This window comes from Colletes gigas, unplaced genomic scaffold (genome assembly GCF_013123115.1).
Source record: "Colletes gigas isolate AHSC1104 unplaced genomic scaffold, ASM1312311v1 Colletes_gigas_Sc00007, whole genome shotgun sequence".
NCBI classification, from domain to species: Eukaryota; Metazoa; Arthropoda; class Insecta; order Hymenoptera; family Colletidae; genus Colletes; species Colletes gigas.
In genome coordinates, this window is record NW_025106636.1 from 6,392,362 (window position 1) to 6,418,138 (window position 25,777).

A 25,777-nucleotide genomic window follows, 5' to 3' on the forward strand; every position below is an offset into this window, starting at 1 on the left:
GGGGCACGGTCCGGAAAAGGTTGGAAAAAACACCGACCCGGACTAAAATATGCAACAGTGGAATAAAGATGATGGTGATATTTTGCTAGGTTTCCTACAGCCCCGATATGGAAATTCAACGATGCAAAGTACACGGACAGGACTCTCACTATTTCGAACGAAGGTCGGAAATCATTCTCCATTCTAATCGGGGAGAGAAACGAACATAAAGATTGCTTCGTTTGGTACTTCGACGACGCGGAAGCGCAGAGCGTAAAGTCGTCCATGGGTTAGCATTCTTTCACGTGAAAAATAGTGTACAAGAAAATTTATGCATGGAAATTCGATTTACGTTCAAGATGAAAATGAGAATGAAGAAAATCGTGAGGAAAATAGCTTCGAAAATGACGAGCCTCGAAAAATGTTCCAAATCGAAGTCCCCCCGAAGTTAAAGTGTTGTTTAAGGATCTCGTTTCGTCCACGACGTATCGGTTTGCATCACGAGGTCATCAAAATCCGTTTCTCCGACGACGAAGGAATATTTGGCGAACAGGTCCCTTCTGAATAACATTTTATACAAATTTTTCCTAAATATCGTTTCCTGAATAGGACGTCCCTATTTGGACCGAAGTTACCGGATCCCAGATTCATTTAGATCCACCCTGCGTCGATCTCGGCGTCGCCATGATCGATTCCGACGTCTGTCAGCGGACTTTTAACGTAGTTAACACCGGTACGGTTAAATATCCATGTTTACGTCAATTAAAACTAATGCAAGCGTTTGTAACGCGTGTTGTAGGACGTTCCAGTGTTCAAATTTCCATAAAGACACCGAAATTTTTGGGAAACCAAGTGGAGGTTCATCCAAGATCGACGATCGTACAACCAGAAACATTTTCTACGGTCAGCGTGAGACTGACACCCGAATCTGCCATTTTGCGTCTGTCCAAACGGTAATCTTATCGTCCCTTAATAATATTTAAGCATTTTTACTTAAAATTAAAATTTAATATTTATAATAAAGATAGTTTATATTCCATTAACTCTTTCATTCCAGATTTCAATTAAAAACTATTTTTTTGCATTTTAATGGAAGAAATAATAACAATTTGATTTCAGACAACTGATTATTCTTTCGTGAGGATAATAAGGACATGTTTTCAGGTTTTACGACCCAACATCGAGCATGCTGGAGTTCTCGATTCGCGTGCAAACGGTGACCCAGGATGCAGAAAAGCCACCACCGATCATTTTAAAAGTTCTCGCCAGTTTAACTACCTGTCGCGGCTTGGTATTAGGTCCAATTAATTTTCCAATAACTGCAACGATGCACAATTATTTAAACCTGCTTAGTTTGGCTTCATTTTATACAGAACCAGCGTACGTTGATCTTGGTCACGTTCACACGCACGAATCCGTTTACACGGAACTAACGCTGACGAACAATTCTTTGTTGCTACAAGAGTATGGTTTTCTAAACTTGCCACCATTTATGGAGGTGCAACCTAATCATGGTTTCGGTACTGTTCTACCCGCGGAAACTGTCAAACTTCGTATCGTGTACTCTGGATGCTTGACCGATATTCCTGGAAACGCGATCGGATCGAATGGTCTGTCCGGTGAACGTAGGTTATTAAATCTTTATTGACAGCGTGGACATTTCTACAACCACCAAAGTATAGGAACTCTAGTTTGCATAAGAATTTCTAATTTTAAAAAATTTTCTTGCTCGTTAGATTTAAGATCCACGTGGTAACAATAGCAGAGCTCGCTGGAAACAAGAAGCAGATACAAATGAATGAGCTAAGAAATCTGTATGATGCAAGATCGACGATTCAACGAAGAGGTCTGCTACCAGCTATAAAAATGCCAGCAACTATGGTCACGAACGATAGAGACGAGAGAGATTCGAACGACTCTGCTAATAGTGAATTTTTTGAAGATAGGAATAGCCCAGGTATGTCACGATTAACTATCTTGGTCTGCGCAATTAACTGTCTTTCGTACGTCTAGCGTCAAGTGTCGAAGAAATTATGAAAAGGGTTCGTCCCAATGAGAAAAGAAAAGAGAAGAACGAGATTGATATTTTGGTGCATATCGTGGACACGTTTTGCGAATTTAGCGAGCAAATCATCGAGTTCCCCGCGACACCCTGCGGCTCCTTTTCCATAGTAAACGAATTTCGTATTCGAATATTATGATAGCCACAATGTTTCAGAATTGTGGCAGTAACTTGCAATTGGAATGTTATTGTTGATAGAATCGTGTTTTACGTATATAAATTCAGGTCTCCGTTCACCTGAGAGGATTCAACATGGCCTCCTATCCTCACTGCACTTGCGGAATCGTGAAGAATCAAGAGAAAGAGTTCACGGCTCGTTTCAAATTCAAGTGTCTCTCCGATGAAGTCAAGGTTGCCCCACAGCGTGGTCTTTTACATAGCAAACAGCTCGTCAAGGCCAACTTCATCTTCGAACCGAGGTTACTGAAAACCGAAGAGACCGTAGAATCAAACCTGAACACCGAGGAACGAGAACGAGAGAAGACCGAGAAGAGCGATAAATCGAAAAGAAAAGGTGTACGAGGGACTGTTTGCACCTTTGTTCGACATAAATCATAATTCACACGGCCACTTGACCAGTTTGCACAATCTTTTCTAACGACGATTACGCTTTCGTCAAAAGGAAGAACGAGAAATGGAGAAAAGACGAAATCAGCCGACGAAAAATCAGAAATTCCCGACGAGATCGGTTTACTGGAAACGTTCGAGCCACGTGTTTCCATAATTATCGTCACCTGTGCGATCGACTTGGAGACGAAAGACGGTGACAAACGAAAGGAACTCCTGTTCGCGAAATTAATCTGCCCCGTGACGAAACCGGAAATCGTGATCCTGAACGAGAACCGCGAAATAGAGTTTGGACCAACGGCGATCGGTACTTCCTCGAGGAAGCTTTTGCTGGTCAAAAACATTTCCAACAAGTAAACTTGAACGATCACGACCATAGAAAATGTAACTTTCTAATAATTTTCGTAACTTTAACAAGGAGCGTGAAGATAGATTCGAGTCTGTTGGATCCTTTCGGGCCGTTCTACATGCCTCCCGGGAAGACCATCGAAACTGGCTCCATTTTGAATGTTCCAGTCACTTATCGACCGATTCAAAGCCACGACGAAGAAGTAAGCATTCGTTAAATGTTTTAATTAACTCGACAAATTTAATAGACTCGGTAGGACCATGTTAAAAGCTATTGTACGTAGGTATAAATATAAAGTCCGTTCGTGGCGCTTTACTCTTGAAAACAAACGTCCATCCGTGCCCTTTTACGCTGCCTGTTTCTTTGATTTTGTATCTGCCTGGACCAGGGCGAATTTCTAACGAAGGGCCTGGTCTCACGTGTTCAATATTACTGTCAAACGGATACTGTTTCGCGTTCTTTGGTTTTCTGAGTAATTTTGGATTATAGTGCCCGGGTCCCGGATGCTTAGGGTCCTTGTAACACAACGCGAGATCTTGCAACATCAATCTCACGCCTGATATCTTTGGGAATCTGTCAGAAAACAGACTTCATTGCCTATCGTATTCAAATCGAGTCGTGAATTGTTTCGAATGTAGACGGATTAATTTATAAATTTAAATACAGGTTAAACGTGCATCTTTTCAACGAACTGTTACTCCAAATAGTTTTTCTAAAAATATCTTAAATGACGTGTGTTTAGAATACCTTGGACAAGTGGTCCAACGTCCTTTAAAATAGTTCGACTTGCAGAATATCTCGCTTGGTAGCGATTTAGGCCAGTCGCCATAATCGAACAATTTCGCGACTTTCTGGTAACCAATGAGCGTACTATCGTCTCTTGGCCCTGGATTAAATGACAAATATAAGCTGTCGAATATTATTTATTTGTATAATTATTCGATTAACCTGTAAATAAATCGTAGGGGCCCCTTTTCCCAGTGACTTTCCTCAGAGTTGCCTCGAGACTACCTGGATGCTTCACGTCGTATCTAACCAAACAATATTTCAATTTTTACATACGTAAATAGCTTGATATTACGTCAATTTCAAAATTTCGTTCGATCGTTTTCAACCCCCTATCTGATGAATCTTATTCTCATTTTCAAAGATTACAAATTTAAATATTATATTGCTTTCTTGGCAAAAATTTATATTCATCATTATAATGATCTCTGGAAATGAGTCTAAGGAATGAGTTGAGGTATATAAGATATATAAATAGGTACAAATTGCAAGGCAGGCTCCAGGGTTTTGAGATCGTTTGAAACCTAGGTTGCAGGCCATCGTATTCAAAAGTGGGTACACACGAAGAACCAACGCGTTTCCTTTCGTCCATGTAATAGTAAGGACACTTTCGCGTATATCCTGGAATATACACAGCTATGAGTGACGTTTCTCGAATGCCTGACAATTGGAAATTCGAAATTACTAAATGAGAAACTTAGATCAATTAGAACGAGTTCCTTCGATCGGAGACATTCGAATTAAGACTAGGATCTTTGGTGAATATTTCTGTTTTCTATTCGTAAATCTATACAAGATTCAAGTAGTTCCACTTTAATTACGATCTACCTGGTCCAGGATTAGTACACACCGGAGCAGGTTTGAAAAGGGGAACAGTTCCAAATCCGACGTCCCTTTGAATAGTTTTGCAAGCCTTGTGCAAAACATTTTCAGGCCACTGCAATATTTCGTGCGTTCCAGGTCCTAATCCCGTCTTCATCAGACTCCTCTCTATGGCGTATTTTTCCAACAAAAGACCTCCCATTGTCGCCGAAAACTCTCTAGTTTCCAACTCCCTCTTCCAACTAATTTTTCCATGGAAAGTTTTTATTAAACGCGTGACGTTGTGCAAAATTAATAGTAAAATACGAGACTTATTTTAATCAACATTTTGGTCTTTGATGCATGGCTCTTTCTAGGGTGCAAAAATATAATATTGATGCAAATTCATATTCGTTAGTAACTAACTAACTGCAAACTCACTTACTAACTAACTGACTGCAAACTAACTAACTAACTAACTGACAAACTAACTGACTAACTAACTAACTAACTAACTGCAAACGAACTAACTAACTAACTAACTTAGTTAGTTATTGGAACACGCGTGTTGCAACATAAGTAATTGAAACGTGTAATACCATTAGCTTCGATTATGGAGTTCTACTGTGCTCTATGAACACTCGTAGGCGTTTACCGTACGCGGTCAACTGATCGACCGAGCACCAATGGAGGCCATCTTGAAAACTTAAAGTGTTTGTAGCGCGTGGACAGTTTAGCTTGAAATGTACCTCGCGGTAGTGGATTTTCTTTCGATGGATCGAGGATTGTACAATCCTACGGGCGGGGAATCGACATTGACAATGTTAAATTTTGGGTGCATTCCAACGATCGTGTCGCGTCTCGATCCACTGCCAAAAGGCGGTCCAGGTTTCTTCTCTCGAGGAATCAAACACCGACATCGCCATTTGCAGACGCATCGACAAATTTTGAAGGATTTCGTCTTAGTTCCGCAAGGCATCGTGATTTTACTGCCGTTCGGAAATTTTGAGAGCTAAAATATTTATTTATTTCTGACTTCTCGTTTATTCTGACGTATTTGCACAATTTTAAAAAGAAGGAGGTTAGCACGCGTTTTCGAATTCACGTCACGTCGTGAATCGACTCGTTCGATGTGTACTCGACGTATATTCGATACATATCGATCGAAGCTATACTAGGCTGGTCTTGTGTAGTTAAAATAGAATCGAAATTTACTTCAACGAATGTTAATGGAATTCTGAAGAGATTCGTTTGTTTTATCGAAGACGCATAATATGATTTGTTTATTCTAAATGAATTTAGGAATCGTTCGAAGTATCGAGCTACAGAACGAGGACAAAATGGCGTGTGAAAGTCTCGGGACGCGGAGTGGTGCCATCTTACCTAATCAGACCTCGATTTCGAGTTGCTTATTTCGAAGTTATCGACAACAGGCCAGTGGAACTAAAAATAACTGTAAGTACTCGATCTCTGTAATTAATATTTTTAGAATTTAAAGCAAGGCTAGCTTTCTTTGCAATATTGAAAGGAATATATAATGTGCCGACTTGCAACATTATCAACAGGCAATAGAAAATGATCATAGCATTTAGTACAATAGCTAATGAAATTACAAGAATACTTTTGTATTTTAACCGAATGAAAGCTGTACCACAGACGAGATATACGAGTAGACCTTTCACCTTATGGTCTTTCGTGGCCCTGACTGCCATACCGACCTGAAAATTCGGAGGTGATTTTAACGTCCTCTTCACATGGATGGTGGTCAGTTGAGAAACTATTCACTGAATTAGTATTGATAGGCAAACAGGTGTAATGTTGCATAAATAGATGTGAGTTGACTATGAAAGAGATTTCTGAATCTGTTGGTAACGTTGCGAATGACACGAAAATGGTAATGGGGTTTCGAGACCCCATAAAAATAGGTCGCAAAAATACATTGGATGAAGGATCTACTTCTATACCACATCTGTGACAATACTCTAGAATCTTTGATGAATCAATGAGAATCAAAACTAACCTAGCGAAGAAGCTCTATATTTATGATGACCTATGCAAGGCGGATCGCAGCCAATTTGCTAATATTATTTAGTTTTTAATTAATAATTGCATTACCCAGCTAAGAGTGATACGATTATTAATCAAACGCTAAATGATATTACCCAGGTCTCACCACGAGGAGGTTGCTGCGAACGGAGACCCGCCCTAACCGATTCCCAACCACCCTCCATTAATAAAAATCTATGACCAACAATCGTTGGTCGAAGAAGAAACAAACGAAAGTGCAACCAACGAAGGAAACAACCAACAAAAGAGTTTTTTGAGAAAGAATTTGCCTTTAAATTCTCATCAACAAAACAGAGAAATAGATCAAAGTATTGCCCGCCCGATATAATGATTAATATAGAAAACTCCTGCCTAACTATAAATCTAAATTCGTTTACATCCTACCTATCTAATCATCTAACAAAATACGTAGAAAATATATTCTTCCTTGTTGATCCTTCGACGAAGATTTCTTGAAACATACCGTTACATCCTACCTAACTATAAATCTAAATTATTAAAACATAAACTAAGCAATCGGAACAAAATACATGAAATACATTCTTCTTTCTTCTATCTTCTATTTATCCCACGATGATTTCCTGAAACACAAACAAAGCAATATCAAACAAAATTGTAAGAATTCTTAATTGTTACCTTTATAGACCTAAAACTTCCATAGGAATATGCTCTGTAACAGAAACTTGTTTAATAGATTAGTAAGAGAACAACACTGAACCTGTAAAACTACAAATACTACAACTCCAGGCAAGTGCAGTGAGAAAGTAAAAATAGTACATAATATACGAGGTTACTTTGACTCTAAAATGTATTCGTCGCGAAATATCTTCTTGCACGTCAATCTAATGATATATTTTAATAAGTAAAGACAGACTTTGGGTACCTTCGACATCGAAGATAGCCAAAGTCGTCAACTAAATTATGAAAGTGAATTTAATTATTGAAGAATGTAAAGAACAATCGGAAGCTACTAATTTGACACTCATTCTAAAATTAATATAATTATAAGTATTGTAAAAGATATTAAAATCATGACTCTACTTTCGATCGATATTACGATATTTGTCATATTGAAAATTGCGGCGTGTAAAAAGATCGCACGCTTAAATAAAACGCGACGCGACACGTGCTCATAGCGTGCAGTGAGTGTGGGTATCAGATTGATCCCCCCCGGCCTTGATTATCAGAAAAGCAAGTCGCGCCCCTGACCCACGTCTATCGGACCTCTCTACGTACAACCGCCGGGCCCTGGAGGACACACGGTCACAACAGGACCCGCTTAGTACTCGAGAACGGATATGGGTCAAGAACTCTCACCGGAGGTCATTCTCTTTTCCGTATAAAGAGGAGAATATATGCGCTCGGTGAGGCCCCACTTAAGCTGAACCAAGCTGCACCGGGGTTGAAGCGGTAAGAGCTATCACACCTAATACACAGGCGTCACATGTTTCATTCTATCAAACAGAGGTGATCGAGCGAAACTCTCCGATCCTTTCGGTCGAGACATAATCTCGGAAAGCGAGAACCAGAGAACGAGCGGACGAGAGAAAGTGAACTATTCGTATATGTATATGTACTCATTATATATTCATTTTAAAATCAGTGTCAAATTAAAAATGAATCTACTATGACATTTGTCATCTTAAAAATCGCGGTGTGCAAGAAGATTATAATTTTAAGCAAAAGGTACTAACTACACTTGCCAAAGAAAGCACGTATACAACCAGTCGTTTTACCCCTTTGCCTTACGATTTAATTTCCAACTGTTCGTGCCAAAGGTGTCACCAAGGTTTGGCCAGGTAGACTTATCACTTCTCTGAGACGTCTTGTTCATGTTAGGCCCGGTAAACTCATCACGTCTCTGAAACATCATTAAGCTAAGGGATTAAAGAGGAGGATTTTAAACACTTAAAAATGACCTATCAACCTATTGTATAGAAACAAATATAGTATATGATCGAAAACAATGTTACATTAATATATCCTGCAATATTATACATATCGAAGCAATCACATTGTTTCGAAGAACAATGTAAAAGTAGAAACCGAGAAAAGGAACATTCATAGTAACCAAATAAAATCAGATAGATAAACGAAGCTGAATTCACATCAAACAAACAAATAAAAATAATAAAATATAAATAAGTGGAGTGGACTTACTACTTGTTGTCAGTATATAGGGTAGTTACCACTGGATCAGCTGTAAAGTAAGAAAATATTCATATTATAGCAACGTCAGTTAGGCAAGCAAGGCAAAATCAGTTCAGTGAAACGAAATTGGTATCAAACGATAGAATAGAAGAGGGGAGAGAATTTTTAAACAGTTCTTACCGTAGTCATCACCGTCCGGCACTGGTCAGTAGTGGTCAGCAGTGGTCAGTAGTGGTCAGTAGTGGCAAGAACGCGAGCCAGCACTGGTCAGTAGTGGTCAGTATTGGTCAGTATTGGTCAGTCCTGGTCAGCCCTGGTCAGCCCTGGTCAGCGCTGGCCAGTAGTGGTCCGCAGCGGCCATCAGCGGTCATCAGCGGTCCCCGGTTCACTTCTGGCTATTTGCCCACTCCCGAATCCGCGACGAGACTGAAGAACTCTTCGCAGAGACCCTGCTTATATGATTAAGGTGATGAAAGGGTGGGGAGACCAGTCAGAGCCAGAGCTGAAGTTAACAGTTAAGACTGTCTTGTCTACAAGGAAACTATTTCGATTGGTCCCACCTCTTGACCATTTCTGGATCTTCACTGGACCGCTGACCTCGATGTCAACCTCACTGTTGACCACCAGTGACCATAAGCTAGTCATTGTTGATCATCGACCCATTAAAACCATTACAAAGATTAAAGCCTTCTTACGAGGATCCCCTTACAATTTGATGCATGATCTTTTTAACATTTTGTTCCACTTTGGAAGAGTGTATCTCGTTAATTTTTGTCTTTTTATCATAGTCAACTCACTATCAATACTAATCAGTGAATAGTTTCTCAACTGACCGCCATCCATGCGGGGAGGCCGCTAAAATCACCTCCGAATTTTCAGGTCGGCATGACAGTCACATTGGGCCGCGAAAGTCGATAAGATGAAAGCACAGACAAGGTATACGAGATGGCAGAAATGAGAAAGTATCTTTACATGATAAAATGATACCTTTCTAACCCACTGTCGATCGTTCATTTTTATTTGATCACTGACGAGGTATACGAATAGACCTTACATCCAATGTAATTTTTCGGGTCAATTTTTCTGGGACTCTAGAGTCCCATTAATATGTACTGTTTGTTATTTTCGGGATAGTAATTTTTTTCTCAGAACTGGATAGGAATTCGGGGATATGTATATTCACAAAAAATGATTGCAATTGACCCCTGCAACTAAAAATAATTCTTTTAGAACGATTTGAAATTTTTTAATTTCATCGAAAAAGTTTCCGGTCGGTATGGCAGTCAGATTGGTCCACGAAAGTCCATAGGGTGTAAGGTCTTGCACACCTCGTCTGTAATTTGATTCTTCTAAATAATATTGTACCTGGAAATGCACCGACAAAAGTAATTCGAATTTTGAATGTGCATACTGTCTATTTAAATACATATAGTGAATTAGAAGTTATTGATTACATGCAAATTTAATGCAGAAATAATACCACGTTCATTGTTGGATTAGTTTAATCATGAAGATGCAAACGTGATATGGGGGCGATTGTAATTAGCCATGCAAACATACGAAACCGTAGCCGGAAGATTAATTCGTGGACATTGGAGTAGACATTGATTGCGCCCAATAACGTCAGGTGACCACGAATTAATTAATGACAACCCATTATCATTGTATCTCGTCTTATCGATGAGTAATCACAGGTGCATGTTGTTACATACAACATGATCATTTTACTTGTGGTTGAGAACAATTTTAAACAAATATAGCGCCAAAATAAAGTATTATGAAATTTGCAATTTAAGTTCATATAAGTGAGAAAAAATCATCGATGTAATTCAAGAGGTGTATGGAAGTTCAAGGAAAAGGTCAGGCGAAACAAAATGAATCATAATTACGCGGACTCTAACGAAACAAGCACGTGGTTAATTGGGTTATAATACTCTGCCGGGTTATATAGTGCGAAAGAGCTGAGAATAAATGAAACTAATATATTTCTAACAATATAATTAACAAGTAATTCTAACTAGAGCATTGCAATCATAGTCTTGCTAGATATAGTTCCCTTTATTTTAAGGTTATTCCATAAACTAAACTTCCCTCTGATATTTGATAAAACGTAACTTCTTCAAACATAAATGTTCCATCCAAACGACTCGGTTTTACCTTATAAAAATGTGAGAAACGTAAGGAAACGGCACAAAGGGGCAGAGAACGATATTAAGTGCATAAATCTTGGCGTGAAAGGGCGTAGATAATATTTTATTGACGGGGCAGTGGCCATCGGGAGATATTGTTGTAAATCGAAAAGCTAGTCGCCCAAGGCGACATCCAAGTGTTCAAGGGAAAATAGAGCGTGAAGTGACGACGGGTACCGATAACTTCGACTGTGTCCCTCGGGGCGACCTAAAGACCAGCACGCAAAACAGGTTGTCCTGCTCGAAGGATGTCGAAGGATCAGCCACGTATTTTGCTATATGAGGCAGACGCGACGAGAAACACAATTTCATCTTCGTCGACGATATCGGGAAATTACGCGACGAACTATCACCGAGGGTCTACGACTACGCTTGCGGAATCTCGAGAGCGCCAAGATCGATTTCGTTCCTGTTTGACGAATTTCCGTGGCTCGATTCCAAGGCAAACTAGCTTCTCGACGATCGTCTAACATTTCACCCAAAACAGCGCGATACGATATCACAATTTAAACAACGATTTTGAGATTGCTAAAATCAATTGACTTCATTTTTTAATCATGAAGAGTTGGACGTGAAATTAACGAAACAGGCAGATTCTAGAGGCCAAAATAAGATGGAAATCAAGAACACCAATTTGTTGATCGAGGCTTCGTTAATAAGTTATTAACGTTCAAAGTTCCCCCTGTAGCTCACCAGGTGTTCGCAGATCGCCGTCCTACAGGCGTAACTGTAAACGTTAATAACTTTTTAACGAAGCCTCGATCGACAAATTGGTATTCTTGATTTTCGTCTTATTTTGCCCTCTAGAATCTTCCATTATAATTTTTTCCCAGCTATCCGTGCTTTTATAGCTACGAGACTCCGGTCCCGTGTTTCTCGCAGTTATCCAAGATCTGATACTCGTTAACTTGTATGAAATGAACAGATGCCAAGGAAATCTCGTAAAATATGTTTATTGAAGCTAACTTAGATTCGCTAGTACATGGTTGGCGGGGTTCCCCTGTCAGTTTTGAAAGGAACACCCTTCTGAAGGCATTATGGCACACTTTCGCGTGCAAAGGCAACTCGAAAAGGAGGAAAAGCAACGCGTGTGAGAGCGTGAGCAGTGCAACAGAGAATGCGAAGGAAAACAGGGGAGAAAAAGGTTCCACGGGTGTAAACTTGCCCGAGTCTTTTATCTAGCCGACAAAGTTGTCCCTCGCCGACGATGCCCTCTTTCCTGAAACGGATATTTCGGAGCACGTGGCACTTTGCAACGGGAAACATTGTACATAATGACTGTCGGAGAGTGTGAGAGCGGGTGACGGAACGAAACAGGGTGGAAAAGGCTGAGGAAAGGAAAATAGGATGGAAACAGACGGACGATATAGGGCAATACCCATGAGTTGGGTCACTACGTAATTTTAATTATATGATCAAGTAGACAAAAATGAGAATTTTTTTAAATTGTATTATCCGACTATCTAAAGATTAGTGTGGAGGTATATTTAACTCTCTGGATTTAACTTGGAATTAATGGGGTCTGTCTAGCTGTAGTACTTCCTCTCGACCCAGGAAAGTTGGTGTAATGTAGAAGGAAGTAGATTATACTATAACCAATCAGAGAGGTACATATAACATTTCGCTGCTACACAGTAGGTCAAACGTGATCCATAATGAAATTTCCTTTATACCACGTATCATGGAAGGAAGTTTTACATTGTTACAGTATAAACTGTTTTTTTTTCTTTTATTTTTTCATTACAAAAGGAAAACTTAAAATGGGAATTGATGAAAATGGAAGAATATAATTCCTTCTATATGGATAACTTGAACATCTGTAGTATCTGTATTTTTCTAGTGTTATTTTAAAATTGAAATTAACTGAGCAAGATCCAGTTGGACGAAGTGTACGTCGATTTTCGTTCTTCTTGATTCTTAATTTTTGTTTGAAAATTCTGAGTTTTCGGTATCGGTATAATTTCATCTACGACTGCAATTTCGCAGATCGGCGACCAGATAGAAGACTTGATCTTGGATCGTGTTCTTACGATCCAGAACGACCCGGTGTCCGTCTTTATTAGTTCCACGCTAGTTTCATCGCGTTCCAAGTTCTGTAAGTGGCAATGTAGCACAGTTTCCTCGAGATCTTCCGTTCAGCGTTGGAGTTTTAGGGGCGGAGCATTTTCGCGTTTCCAAACAGCGTCATCTGACGCTCGATATCTACGCGACTGCAAGTCGCCAGCTATCAGTGCCCACTCATGAGGATGCTTGCGTCAAGGATTTATTCATTCCTTTATCCAGTCGTTGGTGTTCAAAAATAACGTCGAGCTACTTTATCTTCGAAATTTATTCTCACGAAGATCGTGAACATTCGTAAATCATGAATAAATATGAAAAATGTTGAAATTAAGAAACTTGTACCTTTTTTGTAAAATAGATCAAAAGAATGAAACTGTAGACTAGAATATCCCCTTAACCCCTTGCCTTACGATTTAATTGCCAACTGTGCGTGCCAAAAGCGACGCCAAGGTTTGGCTCACTAGACTTATCACGTTTATTCTCACGAGGATCGTGAACATTCGTAAATCATGAATAAATATGAAAAATGTCGAAATTAAGAAACTTATATCTATCTTGTAAAAAAGATCAAAAGAATGAAACTGTAGACTGGAATATCCCCTTAACCCCGTTGCCTTACGATTTAATTGCCAACTCTGCGTGCCAAAAACAACGCCAAGGTTTGGCACAGTAGACTTATCACGTCTCCGAGACGCCATTGCAAGCTAAAGGGTTAAGGAAGATGAAAAGCTAGGATCATCTCTTAATTACAATTAATTGATAAGATTCCTCAAGGCAAGCAGACTTATTTACCTTGAGGAATCATTATAGTAATCGAGTAGGGTCGACCTTAATCGCGCTGGGGCGTTCATCCTTGAAATCAAGACCGGTACACGTTTCCTGCTGTCTGGGTTAGTTATCATCGTCGTTTTCCAACGTTTAACTCCAGGCGCATTCCCGATCCGATCTGTTTAAGCGACATCAACTTCCGGCCGTTTTACAGCCTCAAAGTAAGAGCCACTTTCAGCCGAGAACAATTTCCGGTCGCGGTTACGTGGCGCGTGTTATCCACTTGGAAACGAGCCGTACTCTTATAAAGATTACCGGGGAAAGGTGTTGCAAGGTAAAAACAGCACCGTCAGAGGTGCAGCCATCGAGGAAATCAAATCGCTTCCAATTACCATTCGACAATAGCAGCTATTGTAATTGCAAATTGTAACTGGGGATTTTTCCATGGGTTACCAAGGGAACAGGGATTTTGATGAGCTCGGGTCTCGCCTCGCCGATGAAAAATCTAGCGAAATCGGTGAATAAATTTTCCACGTGAAACGTTTCAACGGGGTCAGTGGAACGTACCGCGCGATCATACGGGGTGTCCAAGTATTGCTGGTGGGATCGAGAAGAAAACGACTCTGCGCGGGGAAAAAATCGGAGAGGTGGAATAAATTTCGTACGCTCGAATTCACGGGAATTCATTCCCCCGCGTTTGTACTTTTCTCGCTCTGAAAACGTTTCATTAGCGACCTGGAGTTTTCTCGGGTCTGCGTCTCGATTAAATTTCATTTTAAACCCTCGCGAGTCGGCGACGCTCGAACGATTTGCCAATTTGCACGTTCGTCGTTTCATACCTTCCTCGACGGGGACGTTTTCCAGGTACAAAACACTGGAATCTGCCCGTTGACTTTTCGACTTCGCGTAATCGACGCGCTCCGAGGGAATATTCCGCGAACAAGCGCGCCGGAGAAATCACCGGAGAAACCGGGGAAAAGGAAAACGAGGGGAAAGATCAACGACGAGAAAAGAAGGAGTACACCGAGAATGCCGGAACTGAGGAACGTTCTGGGACGAGACGAGGAACAAGCGATATTTGGCGGGGGATTGGAACGATCGGTGGATCGATGCTTTTCATTTTCGAATCTCGACGAGAATATGCAGCTACCGGTGCCGGAAAAGAAAAAGGTATTTTCGTTTCGGGGGAAAATGAATTTATGGAAACAATATAGAATGCAATCTCTGTCTTTGGAACGTTGCAAGCATTTGTAAATTTATTATGCAGGGTGTTTGGTCAACCCTGGGAGAAATTTTAATGGGAGAATATCAATTTGTTGATCAAGGCTTCGTTAAAAAGTTATTAAAAAATTTCAAATTGTTCTGGAAAAATTATTTTCGGTTGCGGGGGTCAATTACAATCAGTTTTGGTCATTAGACATAACCCCGAAATTCTGCGTAGTTTCGAGAAAAAAATTCATTACCGAAAATTACATGTCTGACCATACCGTTGATATGTTTCACTGAAATTTCATGCGAATGTTTAAAACGTCATAACTTCTGAACGGATTGGACGATTTTAATGTTTCAAACGCCAAACAACGCGTATTTTGCTGAAGAATATGTAGAAATTTCAAAAATATTCGAAAAGTTGTTACTTAACACCATAAAGTTAAAAAAACCCCATAAAAATGGTTCAATTTTCAAATAACCATAACTCCTTTAATAGTGAATATATTACAATGAAACTTTTTTCCGAAGTAGAGTATATGGGCGCCTACAAAAAAGTATTGGACAACTTTTCTGTAGGGTGTCAAACAAAATTACTAAAAATCAAGAACGAAGTTTTAAGAGAAATTGACAAGACGGTGCCTGAATTTTTCGGCGAAAAAAAAAATTTTCAAATCGTTCTAAAAAAATTATTTTTAGCTGCGGGGGTCAATTATAATAATTTTTGGTGAATAGACATACCCCCGAATTTCTACCCATTTTCTAGAAAAAAATTCGAGAATGTGTGAAATTTTTCGACAAAATTAAAAAATTTCAAATCGTTCCAAAAAAATTATTTTCATTTACGGGGGTCAATTACAATCATTTTTGGTGAATAGACGTACCCCCGAAATCCTGCGCATTTTCGAGAAAAAAATTCAGTACGTTTGGAACTTTAAACGTTAATAACCTTTTAACGAAGCCTCCATCAACAAATTAATATTCTTGATTTTCGTCTTATTTTGGCCTCTAGAATCTCCCATTAACAATTTTTCCAGGGGTGGAAAGGTAGAATCACTATTGAAATATATTTTATTAATGGTTGAACCAAGGCATCTGTAAGTACGTAGTAACGATGCTCGAGTAATCAAACGTTTCGTAATAATATTGCAAATTATAATTTGAATGTAAATTTCACTTTAATTTAAAATGAAGTGATAAATGGTTTTGATATTAAATCAAAAAGTTTGATTTATATGACAAAGCAACACTCTGTCGTTATTACTATATCAGTGGAAGGTCTTTTATAAAAGTTTTTATATTGCGTTGGAGTATATTGCATTTTTTTTTTGTATAAAAATGTATCATATTGCGTTGAAGCAATAAAAACGGAAGCAATCGAGGCAGACGAGAAATTGTGTTGCCAATGAATACTATAATAAAAAAGTATGAAAACTCGAATGGAATGAAGATTTAATAAACAGATTTATTAAAGTCAACTAGAACACCACTTTCACAAACAACGAAAGTTTTTGAACTTATTATAGAGTCAATTGCAAAAATGATACAATTTTTAATTTCTTATGTTGTGTGCATTGATCGATCTTCAATAAATAATATAATATTATTAATTTTACTATTTCAAAATATATTATTTATTTTAGAAATTTCAGTTTCTGTAATTCACTCTTATGTATTTTCAATTTTAAAATTATAATACACAGCAGAGTCTGGCAAATTTTAAAGTTCCACAGTCGTGTCCTCAGTTTCTTTTTTGCCTGTTCTAGCATAACGAGCCATTTTTCTCGCTTCCTCCACTTCTTTTTACCGTTTTTATAGCTTTCTTTTTTTGGTGACTTCCATAATTGATTAAACAGTTGTGTATGCATCGTCGACTGTTTGAGCAACGTTAAAAAATATTTTCGAGACCCTTTATTATTTCTGCGCTGTTTAAATAAATTGTTCGTACTAAAATCTTCGTAAAGTGGCTCGATTTCAGATTCGACGTTTCCGTACTAAAGATTCTTGTGTTTTCGTATTGACTCAGGCTTCCGTCTGCTTTTTCTCTTTGCATACGTCTTGCGAATGAACTTGCCCGAAATCATCAAAAGCTGATCGCGTGGGTGGATCGCGATGGTCAGATAGATCCAGGTTTATGACACGTTCCAGCTGTGTAATGCGAGGATCGTGACTTTCTAGCTAATTGCACTGCTCGAGGAATGTTCAGAGAGTTTGGGAAATAACTTGTTTCGACGTCGATCGTGACAAATGTCTCTTTTTATTCCTATCTTTATTTATAAATGTGTTTGTTAGACAAATGATACGCGAACGAAACGTTGGTTCACGAATGAATCTCAGTGAAAGCTAAACTCTGCTTTATTATCCAACAGTAGTTTATAAATCTGACGAAACGTGTATTATTAAAATTAATACAAAAATGGTCAGTAAAACTGTTTCAAAGATAGGAACAGTACTATTGAAACTACTATGAGCATGCTTGCGTGAACATAACACGATCGATCGAGCATATGGGTACCTGAAATAGATCCCAATGTGGCTGTTAATCTTTCCATATTTTAACTAAAATTTGGAACGTTATAGCTCCGATGAGGTCTACTTGACCCCAAAAGTTAGCTGCACGCAAGCAATGTAGATTCATTCGTTTATGTAACACAATTTTCGAATTAATACATGTTCCTCTTCCCTGTGAAAACATCGAATGCAAAGATACGAAATGTCATTTGACATCCTGACGAACCCTATGAAAGTCAATATATTAGTAAAAAAATTTATGAAAAATAATTTTTAATAAGAACAGACTCTCGTATTTACAGATGGAATTCGGTATACATTTCCATCGACCGAGCATGGACGATGATTCCACGAAAGAAAAAGACGCGGGAACGGCTACGAAAGGGAAAAAGAAGAGAAGGGAACCGTCGAAAAGGGATGATTCTGAGAAATTGAACTACTGCTACGTGTTGGTGTTGGAATTAACTTTGGGCAGCTCGGTGTTCGTGCAGGACTTTGTAATAATATGTTCGTTGAAATAGAGAATTACGGTTCGATTCCAATTTCCATTCTATCTTGATAGATTTATTCGCCGGGTAATTACATTTTCGCTACTTTCTCTTCGAAAGCGGTAAAACTCATCAAGCGTCGAATTACTTGTTACACAATTTTAATCTTTTTCCCTCGATTTATTTCACTATTTACACGCAACGTTCGCGTAAAAAATTGATACACCGCCATTGTAAAAATAAATACACAGTCGAGAATCATATCGCATCGTCGCGGATACGAGCCACGCGATGTCGAACAGAAGAATACGGAACAATGTTAATTCGTTACAGCTGTGAAAACGAAACGACTAGTTTGACAATCACCAACACGGTATTTCTCCACGCGCGTTATACAATTTCCATAAACCGGTATCTCTGTATAGATATTCTGCACGCACACATACACGCAGACACACAGTACTCGTGATCACATGCAAATTGTACACAGATATTCCACGAATTTATAATTAACGCGAACGGAAGCTTGCCCGTCATTTGTTTCTTTAATTAGACAAGTAATTGAGCCATCACGTTGGAGAGGAATATTTTACAAATGCACGATCGATTCTTCTGTCCAAGAATTCGAGAATTCGAGATCAATATGTATCGAAAATATACCAAATCTCTAAAGTTTCACTGCTCCAAGTCAGCGTGTCAACTTTAAAAAATGATCAGGTCTTACCGGAAAGTTCTGACCGTTTCTTAAGCAGAGGTAAGCAATAAATTAGCTGCATTTTTCAGAAACTAAGAAAGAAGAAAGTATGTATGCTTACATTTGAAATGAAACTTTGCTCGAGTAGCACTGGTTGCAAACTTTGTTACCAAACGTTAAAATTATGGCGAGATGAAACGTGAAGGGACGTTCGAAGTAGCAGTCGCTACGAGACGAGCGTAAATTGCCCGCGGCGGTTTCGGTCTCCACGAAGTTTCTAAATGGCGTAGAAAGAAAGAAAAGCAACTGTTTCGAAAAGCAAGATGAAATCAGCGTCGAAACTAAAAACTTTCCACGCGGAGAGAAACCTGATCTCTGTACAGAAACGGACAGATTTTGTCCATAACAATTATTTCAGGTCATCTTTGTGAATGGAAATACTATAAATTTCAATGGTGGGAATACTAAGTCAAATTTTAATAGTCCTCAAGTTCGAATGAATTAAACATTAAGAGAATTGGTATATTTTGACACTGATCGATCGAACGTGTTTTATTTGTCTTGTCTAACAAGTACAAGCACAATAAATTTAAAAAATACATCTACGCTCGAGGGCCTTTAAAAAATTAGTTCAGGACCAAGAAAACTCTGCGTACGCCTTTATAGTGACGATAGTTGAAAAAGGTTTGGGACTATTTGAATATTTATATTTGAATACTGCAAGGAGAAAAACTGAGCATATATATATAGAACAGAAAAAAAGAAAATACATCGTGTTATGTATAACGTATCGTTTACACATTAGTTTTGCATCGTATTAGAATTCTTTGCAAAAGAATATGTAACGTAGATATTGATACGTTTCAATATTACGTGTTCGTATCGATTGATCATCGAGTCGTATGCACGAACGTATGTCGTAACGAAAATCAACGATACTTTCAAGATGATCAATAATCTCGCATGCACGTAAACACGTACGAGCACAGTTGTACATATACGCGCACAAATACAAGCGGCTCGTAACGGCAGCATATCTTACGTTACTGTACGATAGCGTATAATATCGCGTTTGATGGCTTGCCACGATCTATCTACTGCACTATCCATAATTTAATACCAAATGTGGTAGCAGTAGGGTAAGGCTGCCTTACGAGGGAGATTATCGAACCCGGAAATTCCAAAACTCCTGAAGCCCGGTCCGAGCTTGGAATTATTTAACGCTAATAAAAAAAAAAACCAATTTTCTTACCGCTGAGAAATATTTTAAGAGGGTGCGACCACCGCTCGACGAAACTAAATCTACCCCCTTTCACGGAATAACTCTGGAACGATAAGAAACGTAAAGAAAAGTTGCACAGTTTTTCTTTAAGTTCACAAATTCACGTCAAAGAATTTATTTCGATTCGTTTTATAGAAAATAAAATTTTTGTGTTGATATAATTCATCGATGATAGAAATTAATAAATATAAAGGTTTATTTAAATACATATTGCTTCGACAACTAGTCCCAATCCTATTTTCACGATGAAAGCTATTTGTACAAATGTCTTGGGGCGTTCTAGTCTAATCGAATACGTCGATTAGCTCAAACACGATCAACGATATACGTAAACGTCTTACGTATTATTTTTTTATCGATTAGCGATTCGTTTCCCCATTTTGTTTCGATAATCAACGACGGTTCCTGTTACACAAATATTATACACTTAATTCGAGTACACGATTATAGACTTAACGACGCGATCAGGCGTCCCTGAAGCACAGCGATTGCTTCGAATGATATGAAGAGAAAAATCGTTTTCGTTTCTCCGTGTAGTTTTTTTTGATTTCGTAGCACTTTGCCAGAATTTCTCTGGCCTACGTGTGATCGATAGAATGTCGAGCACGACGGTTCGACTCGTCGTGAACTAGTCGCGAATTAATTTCTAAGCCCTTACGCGTACAAATAAATAAGTGAGTACGTTATAGTGTTTTGTTACATCGAGCAAGCGCGGGGAGAATAATGTCGCAATGAAAAAATGGACGCCATGGTCTGCGAAACAGTTCTTGGGGAGTCCATCCTGCAATCTCCAACAGTCGTGCTCCGTTTTTAATAAATACAGCGATAGAAACGTGTCGAGGACAATTGAAAATAGGAATGGGTACCCGAACGTATCACGAGAACCATTTAGGATCAAGTTAAACTATTTCAAAGGACCAAACGCAGGACTAAAAAGACATCTTCATTCATAAAGTTTGTATCCTTTGCAATAATTTAAATACTTCGAACGGTGCGGATAAGGTTCGCGAATTCTTCAATTTGGAAATAATTTTTGTCTCGTCACCGTGCGTAACTTTATCCTGAATGATTTTTCCTGACATCCACGCGGAATAGAGACATTCGGTTTAAATTGGGCCACTCTGTGCACGCACCGTTCCGAAGTTCGCTCGTTAAAAACCAACAAACGACCTGGATTGCCCCATGAGTAATTTAAAATGTTATTTCGCTTCCGGATCGATGTAGAGTCGTTCGTCAAACGTTGCAACCCGGCGTTCGTTACATTTTTTCTCTCCCGCGAGACGTTCAGTCATCGTCCATTCTAAATCGCTTTCGTCGAGTTGCCGGATGGATGGTCCGCTTTGGTCCAAATTTCTCGGGTACCCGCGTATAGTTAATACTTACTGGTAAAAATAATACAAATCTCTCTGTACCAAAGAATCTCCCGTTTATGAAAAACCAAATCGGGATTGTTCGGTTTCACGTGCCCGGGGAAGGTAGCCATTACAGGTAGAAAGATTTTTACATCCAGTCGAGGTCAAATCACGTACTGTTTCTCGAGAATTCCGGCTCGATTGTTTAATCCCAATTATACGTTTACCGTTAAACAAATTTTTGTGCTTTTCAAATATTCGTGCAAGTATTGCCAATGGATCGTCGCCATTTGCAAGATGGAAATGACTCCCAACACGACTTATATTTAATTACGCGAGTTTATACATTTTATTTAGTAGAAAATATTAACTCTTGTGAGTATTTCATATTTTTAAATTTGATTCAGATTCTTCTTATAATTTATAAATCATACGTCCATAATTATTGGCCTAGAAATCACAATCCTTATAGGAAAAGTACGACCCCTAAACGTAAATAGCTATATACTCTTTATTTCTATATATTAATTTCCCTCCATGTTGTAAATGAAATAGAAAATTTTGTAAAGTAAAAGTGAGCAATAGAAATCGAAAATCTGTGACCATCTTGATCATGAAACTGATATTGACATGTGCACAGCGAGTTACTTGGAAGTTATATTAAAGCTTGTGCATCAGATGTCATGCATTTAAAAGATATAAAGCAATATTTATCGACAGTAGTTTGTCGTGCTCCATCAGACTACTCTCTGGGGTTTAGTATCAAGTCATTTAGTAGGGGTCTTCTGAAAAAACTGCTGAGATACCAAGGGTATCGTAAAAAAGTTGCTGAGCCGCCAAGTACATCGTAAAAAAAAAAAAGTTCGAGAATCTCCACCGTGCATGAATTTCTTCTTATTGAGATGTTAAAGAAACTTTTGCAACGATTATTTCTTTGACTAACAACTGTCTGAATATTTCATTCCAGTTGTAATTGAATGAGGAATAAATGTTCCAAAAGTATTGGAACTGGAGGTCGTGTTGGGACTCATTTTCTCTGGGAAACTATAGATAATAAAATGTAAAACTGTACTTTCTGAGTGGGAGTTACTGCGTTCATAAAATACAATTTGTAAATATTTCAGAAAGTCTTAGGAGGAGGCTTGTTGAGTTAATTAAAATCTTAAAAACAATTCTCACAATATTTCCAAATAAATTATTGGTTGTCTGTGTATCTAAGATTGACGTTTGATGATCAATTTTGGTTTATTAAAAATATTATTAAACAAAAATAAATCAATATTTTCACGTATAGATAAGTTAACTTCTGAGAACTCTTGAAATTTTGAATTATGTGCATCTTATTTAAACAAAAATAACCGATTCAACGCTGACTTTAACCCTTAACCGATAATGTGTAAAATTCTAATTAATATTGCGATTAGATTGCTTTATAACATATTGTGCTGTTATATTTAAAAAAAAAGGAAATAACAAGTGGTTATTGAAACATTTTTATTTTGTTCGAAATAAAAATATTTTACCATCTGCTTCGTCCTCTGCAAACTTCCCTCAATGGACAAAACTTCGATTCCTGAAAGCAGAAATTCCGTTAAACAGCACTCGATTAAATTTTTACGAGAAAGACGGAAATAGTTTATAAGCTCGAGCGGAAGCTTCGTTATCGGAGATATTTCCTGCCATGAAAGAATTGCTTTTCGTTTGCGTATCACAATTTAATATATTACTACTCGAGCAGAGTTAGGCAAACTTTATTCGCGAATAACGAATACAAATTTGAAATTGATAGATAAAGGAACTTTTATGAACATTTTAAACCAATATTCGGAAGAAACAAAGGGAGAAAAGCTGCTTCACGATCGAATCCAACGTTTTCACTCATTCGAGAACAAAATTTGCCCAACATCGAATAAATAAAATCCTCCTGGTGCTCAAAGTGTTAGGGGGTGGCACGTGTTTTAGTGTTTTTTCGGTAATTCGCGATGTCCTGGAGATAATGGACTCGAAGTCCCGGGGTACAGCCGTGTCCTCTCGTCGAGCATCGGAGATCTTCTCAGCGACCTTTCCTCGTTTCTCGCGCTCCTTCTTTTCTCTATTCTTTATTTTATTTACCTGCGAACGGGCTGCCTCGACGTGGGCCGGGCACGACGAAAGAATCAAGTCCATCTGAAAGCAGACGCGATGGAAACGGACGAATGTAGAACGAAAGCGGTTCGATGCTCGCGAAATTTCAAATTTCGACCGACCACCGACGCAACGAGCCAACGTCGAGACCAAAATCGACCGAGCAAAGACGACGTACAAGCTATTGCTCATCGTGAACCAGCTCGACACATCGCATTATATTCAAATCGTCGTTGAAAATTATACAACCTTTATTAACACGGAAGAATACAAAGAGTCTCTGCTATTTTCTTTCTTCCACGACGACGCTCGCTAGCGAACGAAGGGATCGATTTTATAAATATTGCATTCGGATACGTTGAGCCCTCGATGATCTTAATTTAGCCTAATGGATTAATGGAACGTTACTACGCGCTTTTCGCTTTTCCGAATGGTAAGAGGAAAGGTTAACTTTGCGATAATAAACTAGGGACAAAAACTGTATCCAATCTCCGGGGTGTGCACCTGAAAACAAACACAAGCTGCAACAAAAATTCAAATGGAATATTAAAAAGAAAAAAAAAGAAGCAAAAGAAACGGACAGTCGTTGCACTTCGACGCGTTGTGATTCATTTTAACTCGAACTTTAATGGGTTTCGTGATCGCAAATATTCGGATGTCTCTTCGAAATACCGGGCGATTTTCCATTTTCTAGCTCACGAGCGCGAAAACATTACAACCAAAGGCTTGCAGATGTATTACTGGGAATAGAACGACCAGCACTGTCATTCAAAGAGCAATTCAGTCCTTCGAGACTGGGGGGAAAAAAATGGAAAAAAGTAGAAATTCCTTGAACGTTTTCATCGAATTCCTCGATCAGAATTATTAGGTTACGAAAATCCCTTGACAGAACTGTTAGCGCCTTTCGATCGTCCTATAAGCAGACTTCTCTGGGTGGAAGTTTGATCTTTTATAAAAGAGGACCGTGAACTTGGAGTCCTCGATTTTATCGAAACTTTTGGGACATGGACGTCTTCCTTTTATAAATCGTCCACCCCCATGGGGGGCAGGAACTCGAAACTTTTGGAGTTATTTGTTTTTGAAGTCTTTCGTAACCCGTTGAATGCTGGTTATACGATTAGGCGATGCGTGAACATCGTAGAATCTCAGTCGAGAGTCTCAGACACTCCCAAACGTTGTCGTTCATCCCCCTCCCTTCCATCAATCTAGTACTTTACGATAGTTACAGGACCAGAGACAAAACCATATTTGATATCAACGAACAAGAATCCTAAGAACTATCAAAATTATAGCATGGAAGCTATTATGAAGGCATTAGATTAAAAAATTTGAAGTAAATTCTTTTTTCAAAACACTTACGGACAAAAATTAAGTAATTCTGAATTGATACGTTAGCGTCAACGCTCTTTGGCGATGTTTTAAGATGAATAGTTTGACACTATTAAGTCCGACCGCCGAACGATGGCTGGAAATTTGTTGCATAGTTGGTTAGATGATATTGTTTGTGAAATGTAAGGGTTTGGAAGGATGGCCGCCATCGTTCTACTAAAGAATGCGATCTTGTTCCCAAAGGATCTGACCACAGCGTGGGGAAGGCTGGAATGTCTTCTGGTAAAAGGACTATGAGGAACGAGACGCGTGCTCTTACAAATGATAAAAATTTTAACAATTTTATCTCTATGTAAGTTATTTCCTTCATTTTGCACATCTTAATATCGTCGTTATTTTCGCAAAAATAGCGAAGATATTAGGATGTGCAAGATAAAAGAAACAATCTGTACATATGCAATGATTCGGGATGTTCTTAAAATTTTGTTAATCCGAGAAAAGTTGGATCGAGGGAACACAAAGAAAACCTCTTAAGGAATATATGTATTTGCTAGCAGACGATACAAATAAAATAGTAAAGTACAAAAGAGTAAAATTGTCGCAAATGTACAAAATAACTTAGGAATACATAACCAAATAAAAAGGTTAAAAGGACTTACATGCAAATCTTAAATGGCAGAGACATAGCGTGGTCACGTGATACCGGTACAAAAAGTTAATTACGTAAAGGAAGAAAGCCATAATCGAAACAAATCCGTGACCGTCCATAACCTAAAAATAGAAAAGTAAATTAATGAAATTGTGTCCGAAGGAAATTAAAATAATACCTAAGAGACCTGATAGTGTTGTTCAAAAAACAAAATTAGTTTCTTAACTTTTGTCCGTAAGTGTATACGTGTGACGCTATTGTTTTAATTATTACGAGATCAGTTATTGCACAATTACGATTGCATCCGTTTTTTTAATGGAAAACTTGGTCCGCATACGAAATAAATATTTCTTTATCGC

General features: G+C 38.5%; 4 protein-coding genes across 6 annotated transcripts in view; 1 reads left to right on the forward strand and 3 right to left on the reverse strand.

The window, feature by feature from the left end:
* Positions 1 to 3,220: 3,220 nt before the first annotated feature.
* LOC122396375 (lymphocyte expansion molecule-like) lies at positions 3,221 to 4,335 on the reverse strand. The gene is made up of 4 exons (XM_043394702.1): positions 4,226 to 4,335; positions 3,906 to 3,988; positions 3,705 to 3,843; positions 3,221 to 3,530 (listed from the first exon to the last, which is right to left on the reverse strand). The coding sequence occupies exons 1-4, from the start codon at positions 4,333 to 4,335 to the stop codon at positions 3,221 to 3,223; spliced, it is 642 nt and encodes a 213-aa protein (XP_043250637.1).
* Positions 4,336 to 4,560: 225 nt separating this feature from the next.
* LOC122396592 lies at positions 4,561 to 6,256 on the reverse strand. Its single transcript, XM_043395134.1, has 3 exons — positions 6,227 to 6,256; positions 5,294 to 5,556; positions 4,561 to 4,807 (listed from the first exon to the last, which is right to left on the reverse strand). The coding sequence occupies exons 1-3, from the start codon at positions 6,254 to 6,256 to the stop codon at positions 4,561 to 4,563; spliced, it is 540 nt and encodes a 179-aa protein (XP_043251069.1).
* A 46-nt stretch (positions 6,257 to 6,302) lies between these two features.
* On the forward strand, positions 6,303 to 18,021 carry LOC122396596. The gene is made up of 3 exons (XM_043395149.1): positions 6,303 to 6,308; positions 14,645 to 14,950; positions 17,803 to 18,021. Exons 1-3 carry the CDS (start codon positions 6,303 to 6,305, stop codon positions 18,019 to 18,021), a joined length of 531 nt encoding a protein of 176 aa, XP_043251084.1.
* Positions 18,022 to 23,737: 5,716 nt separating this feature from the next.
* LOC122396341 (QRFP-like peptide receptor) overlaps positions 23,738 to 25,777 on the reverse strand; it is a 47,601-nt gene continuing 45,561 nt past the window's right edge. Inside the window, exon 10 of one of the 3 annotated variants that reach the window (XM_043394646.1) lies at positions 23,738 to 23,961. In XM_043394646.1, the coding sequence (XP_043250581.1) occupies positions 23,826 to 23,961 (136 nt within the window). In that variant the 3' untranslated portion in view covers positions 23,738 to 23,825. Of the gene's footprint in view, positions 23,962 to 25,039; positions 25,541 to 25,777 lie in introns of those variants that run through there. The other 2 variants (XM_043394647.1, XM_043394648.1) reach the window with 2 other exon arrangements.

Bases quoted from the DNA above. Each gene is read 5' to 3' on its own strand.
- LOC122396375 (XM_043394702.1), bottom strand. From the start codon at position 4,335: ATGGACGAAAGGAAACGCGTTGGTTCTTCGTGTGTACCCACTTTTGAA. The intron at 3,844-3,905 runs GTTAATCGAATA...CATTTAATCCAG, and splicing joins CCCCTACGATTTATTTACAG to GGCCAAGAGACGATAGTACG. The intron at 3,531-3,704 runs GTATTCTAAACA...GTTTTCTGACAG, and splicing joins CGTTGGACCACTTGTCCAAG to ATTCCCAAAGATATCAGGCG.
- LOC122396592 (XM_043395134.1), bottom strand. From the start codon at position 6,256: ATGGCAGTCAGGGCCACGAAAGACCATAAG. The intron at 5,557-6,226 runs GTGAAAGGTCTA...TAAATATTTTAG, and splicing joins GGGCCACGAAAGACCATAAG to CTCTCAAAATTTCCGAACGG. The intron at 4,808-5,293 runs GTACATTTCAAG...TGGAAAAATTAG, and splicing joins AGAAAATCCACTACCGCGAG to TTGGAAGAGGGAGTTGGAAA.
- LOC122396596 (XM_043395149.1), top strand. The intron at 14,951-17,802 runs GTATTTTCGTTT...TCGTATTTACAG, and splicing joins CGGTGCCGGAAAAGAAAAAG to ATGGAATTCGGTATACATTT.